Source organism: Saccopteryx leptura, chromosome 2, assembly GCF_036850995.1.
Source record: "Saccopteryx leptura isolate mSacLep1 chromosome 2, mSacLep1_pri_phased_curated, whole genome shotgun sequence".
Classification (NCBI taxonomy): domain Eukaryota; kingdom Metazoa; phylum Chordata; class Mammalia; order Chiroptera; family Emballonuridae; genus Saccopteryx; species Saccopteryx leptura.
Genome location: NC_089504.1, coordinates 193,018,540 through 193,037,869, shown reverse-complemented (window position 1 = coordinate 193,037,869; position 19,330 = coordinate 193,018,540). Strand labels below are relative to the sequence as shown.

Here is a 19,330-nt window from a genome sequence, read left to right as displayed (position 1 = left end):
CAACAAGCACTGGAGTGTCTATGTTCAAGCACACAAAGCAAATTTCAACAATATCCTTTTTTTTCAATTAACATCCTTATATTTGTGAGGATTCCAACAAAGCTACAATTTTTACTACAATGCATTGAAGGTAAAAATTATGGCCATGTCTGTAACTTACATAATTGGGCTTGAACTTGCAATCATCTTCAATTTCATCTGCACTATCTTCATCAGAAACTTCCCCTTCCTCTGCATCATCTCCAAGGTGATAAGGCAACTTCTTACCCTGAAATGGAACAAAACACTTAATTTAAAAATGAAAATAAATTCACAATAGCCAAAACATGAAAGCAATCCAAGTGTCCAGCAACAGATGAGCAGATAAAAAAAATATGACATATGCATATGATGGCATATTCAGCCAAGAAAAAGAAGAAAATTATGACATATGCCAATTAAGGATATTAGGCTAAGTGAAATAGCCTTCACAGAAAGGCAAACTATATGATTCTACTTATATGAGCTACCCAAAGTAGTCAAATGTATGAAGACAGAGAATAGAATAGTGATTATCAGGGGTACAGGAGGGAAGAACAGGGAGTTGTTTCATGGGTATGAAGTTTCAGCTTTCCAAGATGAATAGAGTTATGGAAATTAGCTACATGGCAATGTCAATATATTTAACACTGCTGAAATCTACAAAATGGTTAAGATGGGAGGTAAATTTTATTATTTACTACAATTAAAAATAATTTTTAAAAAGTGAAAAATAAAATTGTATTATCCCTTGGCCAACCATTACTTCTGGCTGACTAGAAAGCAGATAGCTTGAATTATAGGCAAAATAAGGAAAAAGACTTTCAAGAAAAGGCAATTTAATGACTTTCAATAAAATATAATTAATATTATTTGCAAATAAAAATGAGGCTTATTTTTGAGACTATATGGCTTATCATAATAAGCATCACTCCATCCTATGCCCTTAGTTGGAAAAAGCATATGTGTGTTTTAGTTATAATAATAACCAACTTGCCTATCATCAAAGTGGTAAGTAGTCATTCAAATGAGGCCTTTTGGATAATAAATCCAACTAAATGAACATAGGATAATCAGTTCTCTTGTTTTTGCTTTAAATGGGAGCATGGTAGTTTATAGATCTAGGAACTCTCCTTCAAGTCTGATGAATGTCATTACTAGCAAATAATTCTTGGCTTCCTTGAAATATTTTACTCATAGTCCACATCTCCTGCCACTCCTTCCACTGAGCCCCTCAGATCTTCTGGCTCTTACTCACCCTGGTGCCCATCAGCCTTAGGACATTCTGTGTCAGTTGCCTAATGTGTAGTTATGAAGAAGGGACTCAATTCATATCAATATCTATTTTAAGTTTTACTGTCCAAAATGGAAGAATTTCAACCAAAGGGACATTTGGCATTTGACCTTCTGACTGCTAGATAAAGATGATGCAGGGAACATGAACACATTTACAAGGTGACAAAGGTAAAGGTTCGCTTTCTAACCTAGCCATCAGTATTCATCACAAGAGTTATGTCAGAAGGACTTCAAAAAAACTGAGTGTTACTTTTTGCATTATTTGGAGCTTTTAGTCAAAATGCTTTCACACATACAAATGCCCACAACACCTCTTTGATGGAGTCAGTCTATAATTCTCATTTAACAATAGAAAAACAGGCTTTGACCAATTCTGAAGGTGAATACTTTATATCTTTTCCATTGGCTGCCCTCCCTTAAAGTCTCTTGCTATGAAGTCACAGTTTCTTTGACGTATTTGCACCTCTTATGTGATATTTGGTTTTTGGTACACATGTCTTTTAGATAAAATATTACCCAGTTTGAATATTAGTACCCTCCTGCTCTTCCTTAGGATTTTAGTCTCAAAACAACACATCTATTCAAGATGTATTTAATCCAAACACAGAATTAACTGGAATTAAGTAAAATCACAAAGCAATCTGCACTCTCTAGGAACTGTCTTTCTGGCTATTCTTTGCATTAATAATATTCATTGCAGGTAGTCAGTTTTCTCCCTCAAAAATCTGTTCATGAAATGTCATTCTTTGCACCAACTTCCTTTGCAGACACGCAAGTCCTATGGGACACTGTGTCTGTGCCTCTGCTCCTCTTTGAAGGGAACTCTCCTCACTCACCAAACCAGGGTCAATCAACCGTGAAGACTTTTTTTTTATAGTTACTGGAGCCTGAAATGGGAGAAAAGAATCTGAAAGAAACGTTTTCAGATACAGACACAGGAGCCTTCTCCACCCCTGTGGCCCACACAGCTCTCCGGTATAAACCAATACAAGACTAAAATATTAAGCCTTTGGCTTACAGTGAGATTGATGATCTCACTTCATAAAAACAAATTCTAGGATACGCAGGAACTCAATCACCAGCTTTTTCTTCAGGTATAACTATAAATAAATTGGAGCAAGGTGCACACACAAATTAAGACAACCTTTTCCCTATGGACTCTAATTATTACTATCCTGAGAAATAAGTTTGGAGCCTTCCTGGAAGGGAGGGCTGAGCTGGTCATTAATACTTTCAATTGTTTTTCTTGGGTAATTACCTTTACTAGGATTTTGCCTTTCAAACTTTGAGGGCTTGGAAGCTGCTTGGTTTCTCCCATCTCTACAGATGACAGGTCCAGTTTGTCCCCGAATATTTCTTTCAGGTACTGAGCGATCTTCCTTTGCTGCGGGACACTGCAGTGGTTCTCGATAGACAGTATAACTGGGAACCTGCAAGGACAGCAACACATTCTAATGGGAGAACACAGGTAACTTGGGCAGCTGCATGATCCTCCTGTGTTCACCATGTTCCTGCAATTCGAGGAACTTCTGAGAGTGGTGATGATCAAATGAGAAAAATAAGAGACACATTACAAAAAAATAAAAAACATATCCTCTGAGTAAACATATTTTGCCAGGTAGAATAGCCAAACAAAATACCAATTCATGTGGGATAACTTAGTTTCATATTTTGTATCACAGAAAGAAGTTTCATATTTTGTATCATATCTACATGTTTCTTAAATGAAGAAAAGAAATTTTTGAGATAAGGAGCCTAAAGAAATAAGACTCTTTATCTTGGAGTCTAAGATGGCAACAGATTAGGCAGATGATCCAACTATCACCTCCCAGGACCAAATTAGATTATACTTTAATTTAAGAACAATAATCTTGAAAAAACAATTTTGGACTAAATGAAGAGGAGTCTATAACCAAGGATCACAGAAGAAGCCACACCAAGACTGGTAAGAAGGGCAGAGACGTGGAAAGGGAGGCCCTGCTACCAGGAGCAAAGGGCGGCTGAGGGTCCAGAGTGACTCTCACTGCAGGGAGGGTCACCTGAGAGTGTGGGTGCTCAGCCTCAGGCCCGAAGCCCTGGGCCCAGAGCCCCAGCCTGGAGCCCCACAGCCTAGAAGAGGCACCCAGACAGCATTGGGTGGTGAAAAGAGCCTGGTTTCTGTCTGAAAGAAACAGATGAAACTCTCGGAGATGTAGGCTCTGTCTTAAAGGGCCAGCACAGAAAATCTCATTCATAGCCATTTACTGGGGGTTCTGGTAGCGGGAGAACTGAGAAAGCTGGAGTTGCGTGATGAGAGTGTAAAGTTGGAGGCCTAGTGAGAGACACTGTGGGGGATGACCACCAAAACTCCTGTGCTGAGTCATTATCCAAACTGCAGTTGCCATCTTTTTTGGGTGGAGCAGTTCCCTCTGAGCAGCATCAGCCTGGGGAAAAGCAACTGCTCCGCCCTTAAGAGTATGTCCTGCCTGAATCATGAAGATTGGGTCGTGCTGAGAAGCCAGGAAACAGGAGGCACATCAGTGACTCAGTTTTCTGGTGTTGAGGCTGGAGCCCCCCCCCACACACACACACACTTCTGAGTCTAAGACTAGTAATTCTGCCTCATGGTAGACTCAGTAGAAACTATCTGGTGTGTAGGCAGACCATACCTTTGGGTCTCAGAGGCCACACCCTACTTAGGTCTGTGAAAATAGTCTGGACAAACTGATACCTGAGGCCGAGCCACACCCTCCACCCTTTCTAATCGCTGAATTGCACCAGGCTCTAAACTCTACCAGAGGTTCTTTCAGTGGCCGAGCCCAATAAGTAGCCAGCAGACAGAGGCTGCAGGAGGCAGGACTCAGAAAAGTTTGGCCTTTTAAGCTGCCCTTCCCGCAGGTCCAGTGTGGATAAAAGCCAAACTAGGTGTGCAGCTTGGTATTTCCATGTGCACCTAGGCCAAGGAAAGGCAGCCACAAACTCTGGATTGCTTGTAGCTCCAAGAAGGTTGCTGAGGGCGAGTCATGGGCAGTGTCTCCCACTGGTCTGCACCAGGTTACTGCCAGGGAGGCCCAGGGCTAGCATATCCAGTAGCCAGCTATAGAGAGCATCAGTTCAGGACCTAACAACCCTTGCTAGAGTGGAATTTTAAGGAAAGGATTCTCACACCTGGCCCAGCTGAGGCGAGTTCCACTCTCTGTGATCAGCACCAACACAGTGGTTCATAAGCATTGGATAGAGGGGAGCTTCACAGTTAGCCGGCCCGGGTGCTGGATATTCTGCCCTGCTGGGCTAGATTCCAGAGGGGGAAGGGAAAGAGGCTTAGAGCATGGACATTTGAAGTGTGGGTGCCTGTGAGCCTATGGTGGGATCTGGTCGAGGGGCTTAACCACTTTCTGGTGAGGCACAACCCAGGAGAGGATTCTCTCAGCCTTCCTCCCTGAGACCAGAGTAAGAACTTCTGCAGAGGGGACAGTCAGCCCCCCTCAATCTGAACCTGCTACTCACCTTGTTGGGGAGAAATAAAAATTGAGTATCCACCAGTGGCTGAGAAATTAGACTCTGGAGTAGGGGCCACACTCGCCATACTGAGCTCCCTAAAGAGAGCTCCCTGACTAAGAGATCCTTGAAGTAGGCGGTCTCACTAATGATGCATTCCCAACCTCAGCTGCCCTATCCCAACAAGCCTGCAACCTGCAGAGGGGTTGGTTGGGTGAGGTCAATCTGGGCCCACACTGCAGTATTTCTATAGAAGATTATGTGGGGAGGACCAGGCAGCTACAAAAGGAGGTAGACAAGCTGAAAAGTGGAGGCAAATCTTATGGAGCTTGGGAGTTTTATGGAGCTGCTGTCATCTCTATGCAGGAGGAAGCTGATCCTTATATACTACCCAGGTAAAGAAAACACTGACACAAACAGCGAAAAGAGCAGTAGCTGCAGACAGTTAGCCCACAGCAGGTTACAAACAATGGCTGATACCAATGCAAGAAGATCTAGAACAGAGGTCCCCAAACTTTTTACAAAGGGGGTCAGCTCACTGTCCCTCAGTCCGTTGGAGGGCTGAACTATAAAAAAAAACTATGAACAAATCCTTATACACACTGCACATATCTTATTTTAAAGTAAAAAAATGAAACGGGAACAAATACAATATTTAAAGTAAAGAACAAGTAAATTTAAATCAACAAACTGACCAGTATTTCAATGGAAACTATGCTCCTCTCACTGACGACCAATGAAAGAGGTGCCCCTTCTGGAAGTGTGGTGGGGGATGGATAAATGGCCTCAGGGGGCATATGTGGCCCACGGGCTGTAGTTTGGGGACCTCTGATCTAGAACCTACACAGATGGTAGTGGGTGGCAGACAGCATCAACCCTATACTCAGCTAGACAAGCAGCATGCCCAAAGGAGGAGTCCAGCAGGCACCACACACTGTGGAGAATAAATGCACCTAATAGGTAAGACATGGCACAGTGTATAATACACATGATCAAGGTTGACCCTTAGAAGAACCAGCCTGAAGGGATAACTGTACCCACAAAAGGGCCAACTGCATTTAATACTCATATACAATGGAGGGAAAATAGTACCCTCAAGAAGCATTCCTAGAACAAGGAAAATGGGTGGCCTGGAGGACGTACCACCGAGTCCATCTTCTTCAATAAAGACCACAAAAAAATTTCAAAGTCAGACAATGCTCCCTAATACACAGACAAAATGGGCAGACAGGGAAATGTGGCCTAAATGAATCAATAAGAGAAATCCCCAGTAAAAGAACTAAATGAAATGGAAGTAACCAAACTACCAGATGCAGATAAAATAACAATTTTTAGGATGCTCAAGTATCTTAGAGCAACAATGGATAGTCATAATGAGAACCTAAATAAAGAGATAGCAAGCATCAAAAAGGAGACTGAAATCATACAAAAAAAATACAATATCAGAAATAAAGAATGCACTAGAAGGAATCAACAGCAGGCTAGATGAAGCAGAGGACCAAATCAGTGATTTAGAAGACAAGATAAATAAAAGCAAAGAAGCAGAGCAGCAAAACAAAAAGAGGCTCAAAAAGACTGAGGACACTCTAAGAGACCTGGGGGACAACATGAAGAGAAAAAAATATACGCATCACAGGGGTTCCTTAAGGAGAAGAAAACAAACAAGGGATACAGAAACTGCTTGAAGAAATCAGTTGAAAACTTCCCTAAATTGATGAAGAAAAAAGTCACACAAGTTCACGAGGCACAGAGAGTCCCATTAAAGAGGAACCCAAAGAGACCTACACTAAGACATTATTAAAGTGCCCAAGTTAAGAGACAAAGAAAGAATAATAAAAGCTGCAAGAGAAAGGCAGTTAATTACCTATAGAGGAGCCCCCATAAGGATGAAATCCAATTTCTCAACAGAAACACTAAAGGCCAGAAGAGATGGGCAAGAAATATTGAAGCTGATTACAAAACAAGAACCTACAACCAAGACTACTTTACTCAGCAAGGCTATTATTTAAAATTGAAGAAGAAATAAAAAGCTTCCCAGACAAAAACAACAAAACAAAAAACCTCAAGGAATTCATTACAAACATGTAAGTACTAAAAGAAATGTTAAAGGGCCTGCTGTAAAAAGCACAAAGGATTCTGACTAGGCAGTGGTGCAGTGGATAGAGTGTCGGACTGGGATGCGGAAGAACCAGGTTCGAGACCCCGAGGTCGCCAGCTTGAGTGCGGTCTCATCTGGTTTGAGCAAAGCTCACTATCTTGAACCCAAGGTCGCTGCCTTGAGCAAGGGGTTACTCGGTCTGCTGAAGGCCCACGCTCAAGGCACATATGAGAAAGCAATCAATGAACAGCTAAATTGTCACAACAAAAAACTGATAATTGATGCTTCTCATCTCTCTTTGTTCTGTCTGTCTATCCCTGTCTATCCCTCTCTCTGACTCTCTGTCTCTGGGGAAAAAAAATTCAATAAAAACTTTAAAAAAACAAAAAAAATTCTAAAAATAAAGCACAAAGGAAAAAAGAAATAGAGAAAAAGAAGAATTTAGATTTAAAGAATAAAATGGCAATAAACAACTACATATCAATAATAACCTTAAATGTAAATGGATTAAATGATCCAATCAAAAGACATAGAGTAGCTGCATGGATAAGAAAACAGGACCCGTACATATGCTGTCTACAAGAGACTCACCTCAGAACAAAGAATATACATAGACTGAAAGTGAAGGGATGAAAAAATATATTTCATGCAAATGGAAATGAAAAAAAAAGCTGGGGTAGCAATACTTATATCTGACAAAATAGCCTTTAAAACAAAGGCTATAATAAGGGATAAAGAAGGTCACTTTATCCCTTACATGTAAACATACAATCTTCCAATGATAAAGGGAGCAATCCAACAGGAAGATATAATTATTGTAAAGATTTATGCGCCTAATATAGGAACACCAAAATACAGATTTTGATGGACATAAAGGCACAATCAACAGCTATACTACAATAGTAGGGGATTTTCATACCTTGCTAACATCAGTGGATAGATCTTCCAGGCAGAAAATTAACAAAGAAACACCGGCCTTAATGACACACAAGATCAACTGTATTTGATATCTTCGAAACCTTTTACCTTAAAGCAGCAGAATATGCATTCTTTTCAACTTCTCATGGTACATTCTCTAGGATAGACCACATGTTAGGACACAAAACAAGTCCCAATAAATGTAAGAAGATTGAAATCATATCAAGCATCTTCTCAGATCACAATGGGATTTAGCTAGAAATCAACTATAATAGAAAACTAAAAAACATTCATACACTTGGAAGCTAAATAGCATGTTATTAAATAACAAATAGGTTATCAATAAGCTCAAGGAAGAAATTAGAAAATTCCTTAAAACAAATGAAAATGAACATACAACAACCTAAAATATATGGGACACAGCAAAAGAAGTCCTGAGAGAGAAGTTCATAGCACTACAGGCATACCCTTAGAGGTAAGAAAAAGCTCAAATGAACAACTTAACCCTGTATCTTAAAGAACTAGAAAAAGAAAACAAACAAAGCCTGGAGAAAGTAGAAGGAAGAAAAAAAAATAAGAGTGGAAATAAATGGCATAGAAGCTAGAAAAATAATGCAAAAGATCAATGAAACCAAGAGCTGGTCCTTTAAAAAGGTAAACAAGATAAATGAACTTTTAACCAGACTCATCAAGAAAAAAAGAGAGGACTCAAATACATAAAATTAGAAATGAAAGTGGAGAAGTAACAACTGACACAGCAGAAATACAAAGGATTGTAAGAAAATACTTTGAAGATCTATATGTCAAAAAATGGGACAACCGAGGAGAAATGGATTAATTCCTAAAAACATACAATCATCCAAAACTCAATCTGGAAGAAACAGAAAATCTAAGCAGACCAATTACAATAAATGAAAATGAAACAGTTATCATAAAACGCCCAGCAAGCAGAAGTCCTGGACCAATGGCTTCACAAGTGAATTTTACTGAACATTCAAAGAAGAACTAACACCTATCATTCTCAAGCTATTTCAAAAATTAAAGAGGAGGGAAGACTTCCAAACTCCTCCTAGGCCCTGGCCGGTTGGCTTGGTGGTAGAGCGTCGGCCTGGCATGTGGAAGTCCCGGGTTCGATTCCCGGCCAGGGCACACAGGAGAGGCGCCCATTTGCTTCTCCACCCCTCCCCCTCTCCTTCCTCTCTGTCTCTCTCTTCCCCTCCCGCAGCCGAGGCTCCATTGGAGCAAAAGATGGCCCGGGGCGCTGGGGATGGCTCCTTGGCCTCTGCCCCAGGCACTAGAGTGGCTCTGGTCACGACAGAACGATGCCCCGGAGGGGCAGAGCATTGCCCCCTGGTGGGCATGCCAGGTGGATCCCAGTCGGGCGCATGTGGGAGTCTGTCTGACTGCCTCCCCATTTCCAGCTTCAGAAAAATACAAAAAAAAAAAAAAGAACAAACTCCTTTACTGAGCCAAGCACTATCCTCATTACAAAACCAGGTAAAGACAATACAAGGAAAGAAAACTATAAGCCAATATCCCTGACAAACAGATACTAAAATTTTTAACAAAATATTAGCATATCAGATCCAGCAATATATCAAAAAGATCATACATACATCATGATCAAATGGATTCATTCTGGGGAGGCAAGGCTGGTACAACATTTGCAAATCAATAAATGTGATTCATCACATAAACAAAAGGAAGGAGAAAAATCACATGATTATATCAATAGATGCAGAAAAAGCATTTGATAAAATCCAGCACCCATTTATGATCAAAACTGTAAGCAAAGTGAGAATATAAGGAACATACCTCAACATAATAAAGGCCATCTATGACAAACCCACAGCCAACATCATACTCAATGGGCAAAAATTAAAAGCAATACCCTTAGCATCAGGCACAAGCCAGGGGTGCCCCCTTTCACTCTCTTACTCAACATAGCTCTAGAAGTCCTAGCCACAGCAGTCAGATAAGAAGAAATAAAAGGCATCTAAATTACAAAATAAAAAGTAAAACTATCATTATTTGCTGGAAATATATACTGTACATAGAAAACCCTAACGTCTCAGTCAAAAAACTACTAAACCTGATAAATGAATTCAGCAAGGTGGCAGGATATAAAATTAAAATTCAGAAATCAGTGGCATTTTATACATATTGTCTGAGGGTAAAATTAAGGAAACAATCCCCTTCACTATTGCAACAAAAAGAATAAAGTACATAGGAGTAATTTAACCAAGGAGGTAAAAGACTTGTACTCGGAAAATTATAAGGCATGAAGGAAGACACAAACAAGTGAAATCATATACCGTGTTCGTGGATAGGAAGAATAAACATCATTAAAACGTCTATATTACTCAAAGCAATCTATAGGTACAATGCAATTCCTATTAAAATACCAATGGCATACTTCAAAGATACAAAATGAATATTCCAAAAATTTATATGGAACCACAAAAGAACACGTATAGCCTCAGCAATCTTGAAAATGAAGAATAAAGTGGGAGGTATCACACTTCCTGATATCAAGTTATAGTGCAAGGCCATTGTAACCAAAACAACTTGGTACTGGCATAAGAACAGGCATAGAGATCAATGGAACAGAATAGAGAACCCAGCAATAAACCCACATCTTTATGGTCAATTGATCTTTGATAAAGGAGGTAAGAACATACAGTGGAGTAAAGACAGTCTCTTTAGTAAATGATGTTGGGAAAATTGAACAGGCACATGCAAAAAAAAGTGAAATTAGACCATCAGCTTACACCATTCACAAAAATAAACTTAAAATGGATAAAAGATTTAAATGTAATTTACAAAACCATAAACACTTTGGAAGAAAACATAGGCAGCAAACTCTCCAATATATCTTGTAGCAATATTTTTGCTGATTTATCTCCATTGGCAAGTGAAATAAAGGACAAAATAAACAAATGGGACTATATCAAAATAAAAAGCTTTTGCACAGCAAAAGACACCAGAAACAAAATAAAAAGACAACCCACACAATGGGAGAACATATTTATCAATATGTCTGATAAGGGGTTAATCACCAAAATTTATAAAGAACTTCTAAAACACAACACAAGGAAGATAAACAATCCAATTAAAAAATGGGCAAAGGAACTGAATAGACACTTCTCTAAAGAGGACATACAGATGGCCAATAGGAATATGAAAAAATGTTCAACGTCACTAATCATCAGAGAAATGCAAATTTAAACCATAAGATAGCACCTCATCCTCTCAGAATGGTGCTCATTAACAAATTAACACACCATAAGTGCTGGCAAGGGTGTGGAGAAAAGGAAACCCTCCTGCACTGCTGGTGGGAATGCAGACTGGTGCAGCCACTGTGAAAAACAGTATAGAGATTCCTCAAAAACTTAAAAATGGAACTACCTTTTCACCCAGCCATCCACTTGTGGAATATATCCTAAGAATACCAAATCACTGATTCAAACGAAGATATGCATTCCCATGTTTATTGCAGGATTGTTCACAATAGCCAAGATCTGGAAACACCCAAGTGTCCATCAGTGGATGAGTGCATTAAAAGGCTTTGCTACATAGGCCCTGGCTGGTTGGCTCAGTGGTAGCACGTCAGCCTGTCGTGCAGGAGTCCCGGGTTCGATTCCCGGCCAGGGCACACAGGAGAGGCGCCCATCTGCTTCTCCACCCCTCCCCCTCTACTTCCTCTCTGTCTCTCTCTTCCCCTCCCGCAGCTGAGGCTCCATTGGAGCAAAGTTTGCCCCAGCGCTGAGGATGGCTCCATGGCCTCTGCCTCAGGTGCTAGAATGGCTCTGATTGCCGCAGAGCGATGCCCCAGATGGGCAGAGCATCGCCCTCTGGTGGGCACATGCAGGAGTCTGTCTGACTGCCTCCCCATTTCCAACTTAAGAAAAATACAAAAAAAAAAAAAAAAGGCCTTTTGGTACACATATAGAATGGAATATTACATGGCCGTGAAAACAGGAAGTTTTCCTTTTGCAACAGCATGGATGCATCTGGAGATCATTATGCTAAGTGAAATAAGCTAGGCAGAGAAAGACGAATATCATATGATCTCACTTATATGTGGAATCTAATGAACAAAGTAAACTGAGGAACGGAATAGAGGCAGAGGCAGGGTAACAGGGAGCAGAGGGACAGCAGTCATAGGGGAGTGGGATGAGGGGATGGTATCAGAGAAGGTGAAAGCATTAGTGAAACTATATATACATAACACAGAGATACAGATAACAGGGCAGCAAATTCAGGAGGGAAGGAGGGGAGAAAGTTAGGGGGAGGTGGGCAAAAGGGTGTAATAGGGGACATGGGGATGGGTGTAAAGGTGTTATATTGAGTGAGACACCTGAATACATGTTAAAATAAGAAATTAAAATTCATAAAAATTTAAAAATAAATGAATAAAACTCATATAATGTAATTTCATCTAATTTATTCAAAAAGCTAGAAACATCTAAGAGACCACTGAATATCATTAAATGCAGCTACTTGCATTTAATACTTATGATATACATTAAAAATAAAATATATATAATACAAGTCAAATAGATAATCAGTCCCCAGCTTGAATATAATTCTTGAGGATAAAATAATGGAATTTTGTGTTTTATAGCATCTAATGCCAGGCATTTCAAAATCATTTGTGTAGAATTATATAGTAGCCGTTACCTTCAGAAAGAAGGAAAGGAAACCTCAAGCATTCACTTCCCATCAGCGCTCAGGTTTCTGCGTGGAGAATTTAAGACCCGATTAAAGGTCATTACCAAAGACAGCCTGAAGAGGTGGTGGCCAAGGCAGAAAAGGAACCAGCACTGATGACATGGTATTACTCCTCTTCTGACTTTGTTTATCCTCAGAGCGAGAGATTATTTCAAATTCATGTTTATTTTGATTTTTTTTTTTTAGTTTTCCATCAAAATCTTCCAAAGTAATAAGCAATACATTTTTCCAGAGTTTCAAGTCAGTATTAAAATTGTCTAATATATCTATGTAGATAAATCTTTATTTCTGGGGTTGTATTATAAACCTAAACTCCACAATACAGGCTGTGAACTTTTGCAATTATATTCTATCCTCAATAGTAAAACCTGATACCACAGGCAATTTAAGAAATGACCTTTGTGACTGAAGTTGGTTTGGTTATCTGAATGTAAACTATTTGGCCTGATCAGGTGGTGGCGCAGTGAATAGAGCATCAAATTGAGAGGTGGAGGCCCCAGGTTTGAAACCATGAGGTTGCCAGCTTGAGCACAGAGTTGCTGGCTTGAGCATGGAATCATAGACATGACCCCATGGTTGCTGGCTTGAGTAAGGGGTCTTTCACTCTGCTGTAGCTCCTTGGTCAAGGCACATATGAGAAAGCAATCAATAAACAAGTAATCAATGAACAACTAAGATGCCGCAAAGAAGAACTGATGCTTCTCATCTCCCCTCCTGTCTATCCCTCTCTCTGTCTCTCTCTCTCAAAAAAAAAAAAAAAAAAAAAAAAAAAAAGATTGTAACTTGTTTGTTCTTGTGTCCTCACATGGGTTTTACATAGCAATCACATCATAGAATTCTAACAATAAATTTTTATTACAAACCTGTTTATAAAAAGCCTATTTGTATCTAAAGACATTTAATATAAAGCAGTGCTATTATACTCAACAGGAGAGGAAGATAATTGTCCCATACCCACTCCTTCAGTCAAATGGACATTTCTCCATGTCTGAAGACATTTTTGGTGGTCACAATATGAGGATTTAAGAAAGAAAAGGAAAAGAATAAACTTTTAAAATGGCTAAACAAGCTTATCAATTGTTAAAATTTGAAGTTGCTCTTCCCCTAAGAATTTCTGAGCTTAAAGTAAGCTCTGTCAAGTCACCAGAGATTCCCTGAGGTACACAAGTAGCAGGTCTTCCCAACACGATACTTCACATATTGGGAATGAAGTGGTAAAAAAAAATCACTTCTTCACCTTGGCTGAGACTAGTGGTAACTGTACGTCAGAAATCAGTGCTAAAGATTCTTTCAAGTAGAAGACACCAGAAACTAAACCTGCAATGCAGCAAGTGCCTTGATCAGAACAGTGTTTTAACCTCATGGTTAATTAATGACAAGACCAAATATAAAACATTTTAAAGACTACTAACTTTTATAAGATTGATTTTATGGAATTGTAATTTTAACTTGCTTCTTTTAATTCAAAAATCATTTCTTGAGTGCCTGGTATATTGCAGGTACCTGCTAGGCAATAAAAAATGAATATGGCATAACCCCATATTTTTAATGAGTTCATGATATTAAAGATTTAAAAAAGAAGTCAAGTAACCAACAATTATAACAGGGTGCTATATGAATTGATAAAAATATACTCAGGTTACTGACAATAGAAAAAGGAGTATTTAAACTAGCTAGAGGTATCAGCAAGCAGTAAGTTTGCCAGAGGGACAATGCTTAATCAGTCTTGCAGGATGAGCAAGAATTAGGCAGATGAGATAATGGAAAAAGGTGTTGCAGGCAGAGAGAACAGCATATGCAAGAGCAGGGAGTTGTAAAAGAACTGGAATCACTGGAAAGTCCAGGACAGTCAATGAAGACAGAATCCTGTCTCAGTGAAAGAAGACCCTCAAGGAGAAGGAAGAAGCCAGATTTTAAAGGGGATGGGAGACATGACTGTGTACTACAGGGAGCTTTTGAAGATTTTAAGACAAGAATTATTATATTTAGACACCCAGCAAGTCTAGAAACCTAAATATTATTTTACCAAATTATAATATACTATCAATAAACTACTCTGTATAGTAACCTGTGTTTCCAGACTTTATGGACATTCTGCACACCCTGAACTTAGAAATTTTGAGGCCACTCTTTGCAAAACCATCCAGTAAAGAGGTATACATATAGAAAGAATGGGACAAGGAGTAAACAGAACATGAGAAAGCATGTACACAGAGTCCATATTATTTGTTCACAATGTTTGGGGAAGGAAGGAGAGAATTGGCTAGCAGAAAGGAGATAAGTAGTCCTGGGAAGAGTGTGTGCTTTTGTAGTCATGTTGCATCAGGTCATGCTCCATGTGCTGACTTAGCTTGGCTCCAAGATATTGCTACACTTACTCGTTCTTCACAAAAGCATGCTTGTTGATGGTCTCCACAACGTCTCTGAAGGGGATTTTCGAAGTGAGGGTGTAACCATGGTGAACAACTGGCTCTCCGTCTGGACCATCCCAACAGTCAACTGCCAAAAACACAACTTTTTATCAACACCCAAGAATTTCTGGCATTACCAATATTTCTGGAAACATCAGACAAGTATTATTTTATTATTTGAGATTTTACATATTATAATCATAACAAAGATGGCAAACAGAGAAATAAGTGTTCTGGCATATTTAAGAGAATAAGAAATTAAAGATAATTAATCTGTTTTTGGGTGCTTATAAATTAGACTAGATGTCATATTCACAAGAAACTTAGCATTTATCATGAACTCTCATTAGAAATTGATCTAAATCCAATCAAGTGTTCCAAGGACAATGATTTCTTAACAGGTTGTTTCTATAATTTCATTTCTTCAATTTACTAGGGTTTTTTTGTTTGTTTGTTTGTTTTTTCATTTTTCTGAAGCTGGAAACAGGGAGAGACAGTCAGACAGACTGCCGCATGCGCCCGACTGGGATCCACCCGGCACGCCCACCAGGGGCGACGCTCTGCCCACCAGGGGGCGATGCTCTGCCCATCCTGGGAGTCGCCATGTTGCGACCAGAGCCACTCTAGCGCCTGAGGCAGAGGCCACAGAGCCATCCCCAGCGCCCGGGCCATCTTTGCTCCAATGGAGCCTTGGCTGCGGGAGGGGAAGAGAGAGACAGAGAGGAAGGCACGGTGGAGGGGTGGAGAAGCAAATGGGCGCTTCTCCTGTGTGCCCTGGCCGGGAATCAAACCCGGGTCCTCCGCACGCTAGGCCGACGCTCTACCGCTGAGCCAACCGGCCAGGGCCTACTAGGGTTTTTTAATATGTCACAATGACCATTTCAAACCAATAACAAGGTTTTTTATAATTGCTTACTTAAATTCATTATGTTCCCATTAAATTTATTTCCATTTTATTAACTCTACAATAGTTATAAAATAACATCAACTTTCTATGTTCAAATCCTCAGGCTTTGCCAAGATTTATGTGAACGTGAGCAAATGATTGAATCATTTAAAAGTCTTGCTTTTCCTAGCCATTAAAGGAAAATAATAACAGCACCTGCATCACAAGTTTCAGCAATGATTAAGTACATATAAAGTTGCTTATAATATGACACACAGTAACTGATATGGTTATTGATAAAATTGATATTGTGGTGTGTATAGACAACCTCGTTGGCTCTGAGCTGGAGAAAGATATTAGCTTCCTCACCATTGTCCCCAACTTAGAGTTTGTCTTCTCTTGTTTTATACTATACTATCAGACTAATTTCTCAAAGCACTACTTTTTCCACATTGCTCCTTTGCTCAAAAGACAACCTGGTACATAACAGAGCTTCCCACACATAGAATGTACCCAGTAGATGTAAGCTCAATTGATTAATAGATATCCCAGAGCAGGTCCCGCCTGCAAACTCCAAGGTCCCTGTCTTTGGTGCTAGAGACTGGCTAGCCCTTCACTCAGCTGGTTTTCTCTCTCACTTGGCACACAGATGGAATGGATGGATCAGCCTTTCCTTATGGTAGGATGTGGTCATTGAAATGTGAGCAGAAATGTTATGCACTGCATCCAGGTCCGGTCTACAAAATCTTGCCCTAACCAGTCACCCCTGTTCTCTTCTGCTGTGACCTTTGAAGTCATTGTTGAAGATGGCACAGCCACAGGATGGAAAAAGCCTGAACCCCTCAATCATTGTTTGAAAGACATACCCATTAAGAGTAACTATTTTGGCTCTGGCCGGTTGGCTCAGCGGTAGAGCGTCGGCCTGGCATGCAGGGGACCCGGGTTCGATTCCTGGTCAGGGCACATAGGAGAAGCGCCCATTTGCTTCTCCACCACCCCCCTCCTTCCTCTCTGTCTCTCTCTTCCCCTCCCGCAGCCAAGGCTCCATTGGAGCAAAGATGGCCCGGGCGCTGGGGATGGCTCCTTGGCCTCTGCCCCAGGTGCTAGAGTGGCTCTGGTCACGGCAGAGCGATGCAGAGCGTCGCCCCTGGTGGGTGTGCTGGGTGGATCCCGGTAGGGCGCATGCGGGAGTCTGTCTGACTGTCTCTCCCCATTTCTAGCTTCAGAAAAATACAAAAAAAAATAATAATAACTATTTTGAACTCCACATAAGCAAGAAATAAATTTCAGTTGTTTTAAGGAAAAAGACTTTAGGTTTGACTGTTAAAGGGACTAGTAGTGCTGTTTTAATTAATATCCTAGCTCCAGTCTGACAATCCAGCCTTATTTTCTCCTACACCCAAACTCACAGGCTTGTTCTTTCAGTTAGGCAAGGTCCTTGCATACAATCCTACTTTAAGCTTTTGCTTCTTTCATTTAAGGTCACCTGAAATGCCTTTTGCTTTCACTTTTCTTATCTAAATCCCAATCCAGACTAAGCAAAGAGTCCTATAGACCCTTGCCTGCTCTCAAAACATTGCCTTCCTTATGGTAGGGGTCACAGGGTCAAGTACCAACCAAAGCCTAGCAGGTGACATGAATGAGAGCAGTAGGCCAACCACAAATGTGTATCTAAGGAGACAACTCCTTCTCACTCTATTTACCAGATCTGAGAAAAATACAAAATCTAGATCTTAATGTTGTGAAATTTCCCAGTTTTTAGTTACTGGCAACTATTTTTTTTTTTTTTTGACAGAGACAGAGACAGAGAGAGTCAAAGAGAGGGACAGATAGAGACAGCAACTAATATTTTTTTAAATTACAATATGAGTCAAATACAAACAATTCTGCAGGCTGAATTTGGCTAATGGAATGCTAATTTACACTGCCTTTATGTAGTCATGCAGTTCAGAAACAAACTTATTCTCTATTTTAGTATCACCTTCCTTATATGTGTGTTTTGTATATCACCTTGAGATAACATCTTTATTTCCTTCTAAAACATATTCACCATAACTATATGATTTGATAACTAATAGTATTTCAATTGTCTGGACCAGGGGTCACCAAACTTTTTACACAGGAGGCCAGTTTACTGTCCGTCCCACAGACCGTTGGAGGGCCAGAAAAGAAAGGCTATCAGACATAAACCCTTTTAAAATCTCTTCTCCCTTATCCCTTCTAAAAACAAACCTCTATCTTGAATGTTATCCTCTTCCAAATCTCAAAAATCCTCCCAACCCTGTGTCATCAAGTCCTCCTCTAATGCAGAAAAAGGCTGAGACACTAGCCTGCCGATTAGCTACTCCCTAATTCTGACTAGCATGCTACCAAAACAAAACTGTAATGATCCAGCAGTCAAAAACCATATTGGCCACTTACCTTTACCTTATTTCACTTTTATGTTGCATGAGGCACTTTTGACCATTCCTTTCTGATACCTTCATCCCTTAGGTCCAAGTCATCATTCCACGTTGGCTGTTCCCACTGCATCCTTTGCTCTTCCTACCACCTAAATATTGGATTGTTTAAGTCCTTGGGCCTCATTCTCTTGTCTACTCCTCTCTGTAAGTGATCTTTGTACACTTTTGTAATTTTAACTACCACATAAAAAGCTCAAAATTAGGCCCTGGCCGGTTGGCTCAGTGGTAGAGTGTCAGCCTGGTGTGCAAGAGTCCTGGATTCCGGCCAGGGCACACAGGAGAAGCACATCTGCTTCTCCACCCCTCCCCCTCTCCTTCCTCTCTGTCTCTCTCTTCTCTTCCCACAGCCAAGGCTCCAATGGAGCAAAGTTTGCCTGGGCGCTGAGGATGGCTCTGTGGCTTCTGCCTCAGGCGCTAGAATGACTCTGATTGTGGCAGAGCGACGCCCCAAGATGGGCGGAGCATCATCCCCTGGTGGGCATGCCGGGTGGATCCCAGTCGGGCGCATGCGGGAGTCTGTCTGACTGCCTCCCTGTTTCCAGCTTTGGAAAAAATACAAATAAAATAAAATTTTAAAAAAGCTCAAAATTATAGAATCTTTATCTTACCTGGATCTTGCCACTGGGTTCACATATTGTTATCAAACTGACTGATAAAAATGTCCACATAAATGTTACAAAGTCACTATAAACTCAACAAATAGGAAAGTAAATTGATTAATGCTCTTCCCCTTTGATTCCCTGTAGTATGTGGTGGTGTTACTCATTCGTTCTAGTTCTCCTCTTCATTTTTTACATCCTTTACTTCTGTCAGCAAGTCCTGTTAAGTTTGTTTCATTTATTTTCCCCCTTCAATGAGAAGCAGAGAGGCAGAGAGATAGACACCCACATGTGCCTGACTGGGATCCACCCAGAAAGTCCTCTATGGGAGATGCTCTGCCCATCAGGGGACGTTGCTCCATTGCTCAGCAACTGAGCTATTTTAGTGCCTGAGGCGAGGCCATGGAGCAATCCTCAGTGCCTGGGGCCAA

The 19,330-nt window shown here is 40.4% G+C and overlaps 1 protein-coding gene across 2 annotated transcripts in view; it reads right to left on the bottom strand.

The window, feature by feature from the left end:
* The window catches only part of PLCH1 (phospholipase C eta 1), a 252,761-nt gene that overhangs the window by 51,639 nt on the left and 181,792 nt on the right, over nt 1–19,330 (bottom strand). For both annotated transcript variants that reach the window (XM_066369876.1, XM_066369877.1), the window contains exons 9-11: nt 14,920–15,040; nt 2,573–2,744; nt 161–268 (exon numbers count right to left, since the gene is read on the bottom strand). In XM_066369876.1, coding sequence (XP_066225973.1) covers nt 161–268; nt 2,573–2,744; nt 14,920–15,040 — 401 coding nt within the window. The remainder of the gene's footprint in view (nt 1–160; nt 269–2,572; nt 2,745–14,919; nt 15,041–19,330) is intronic.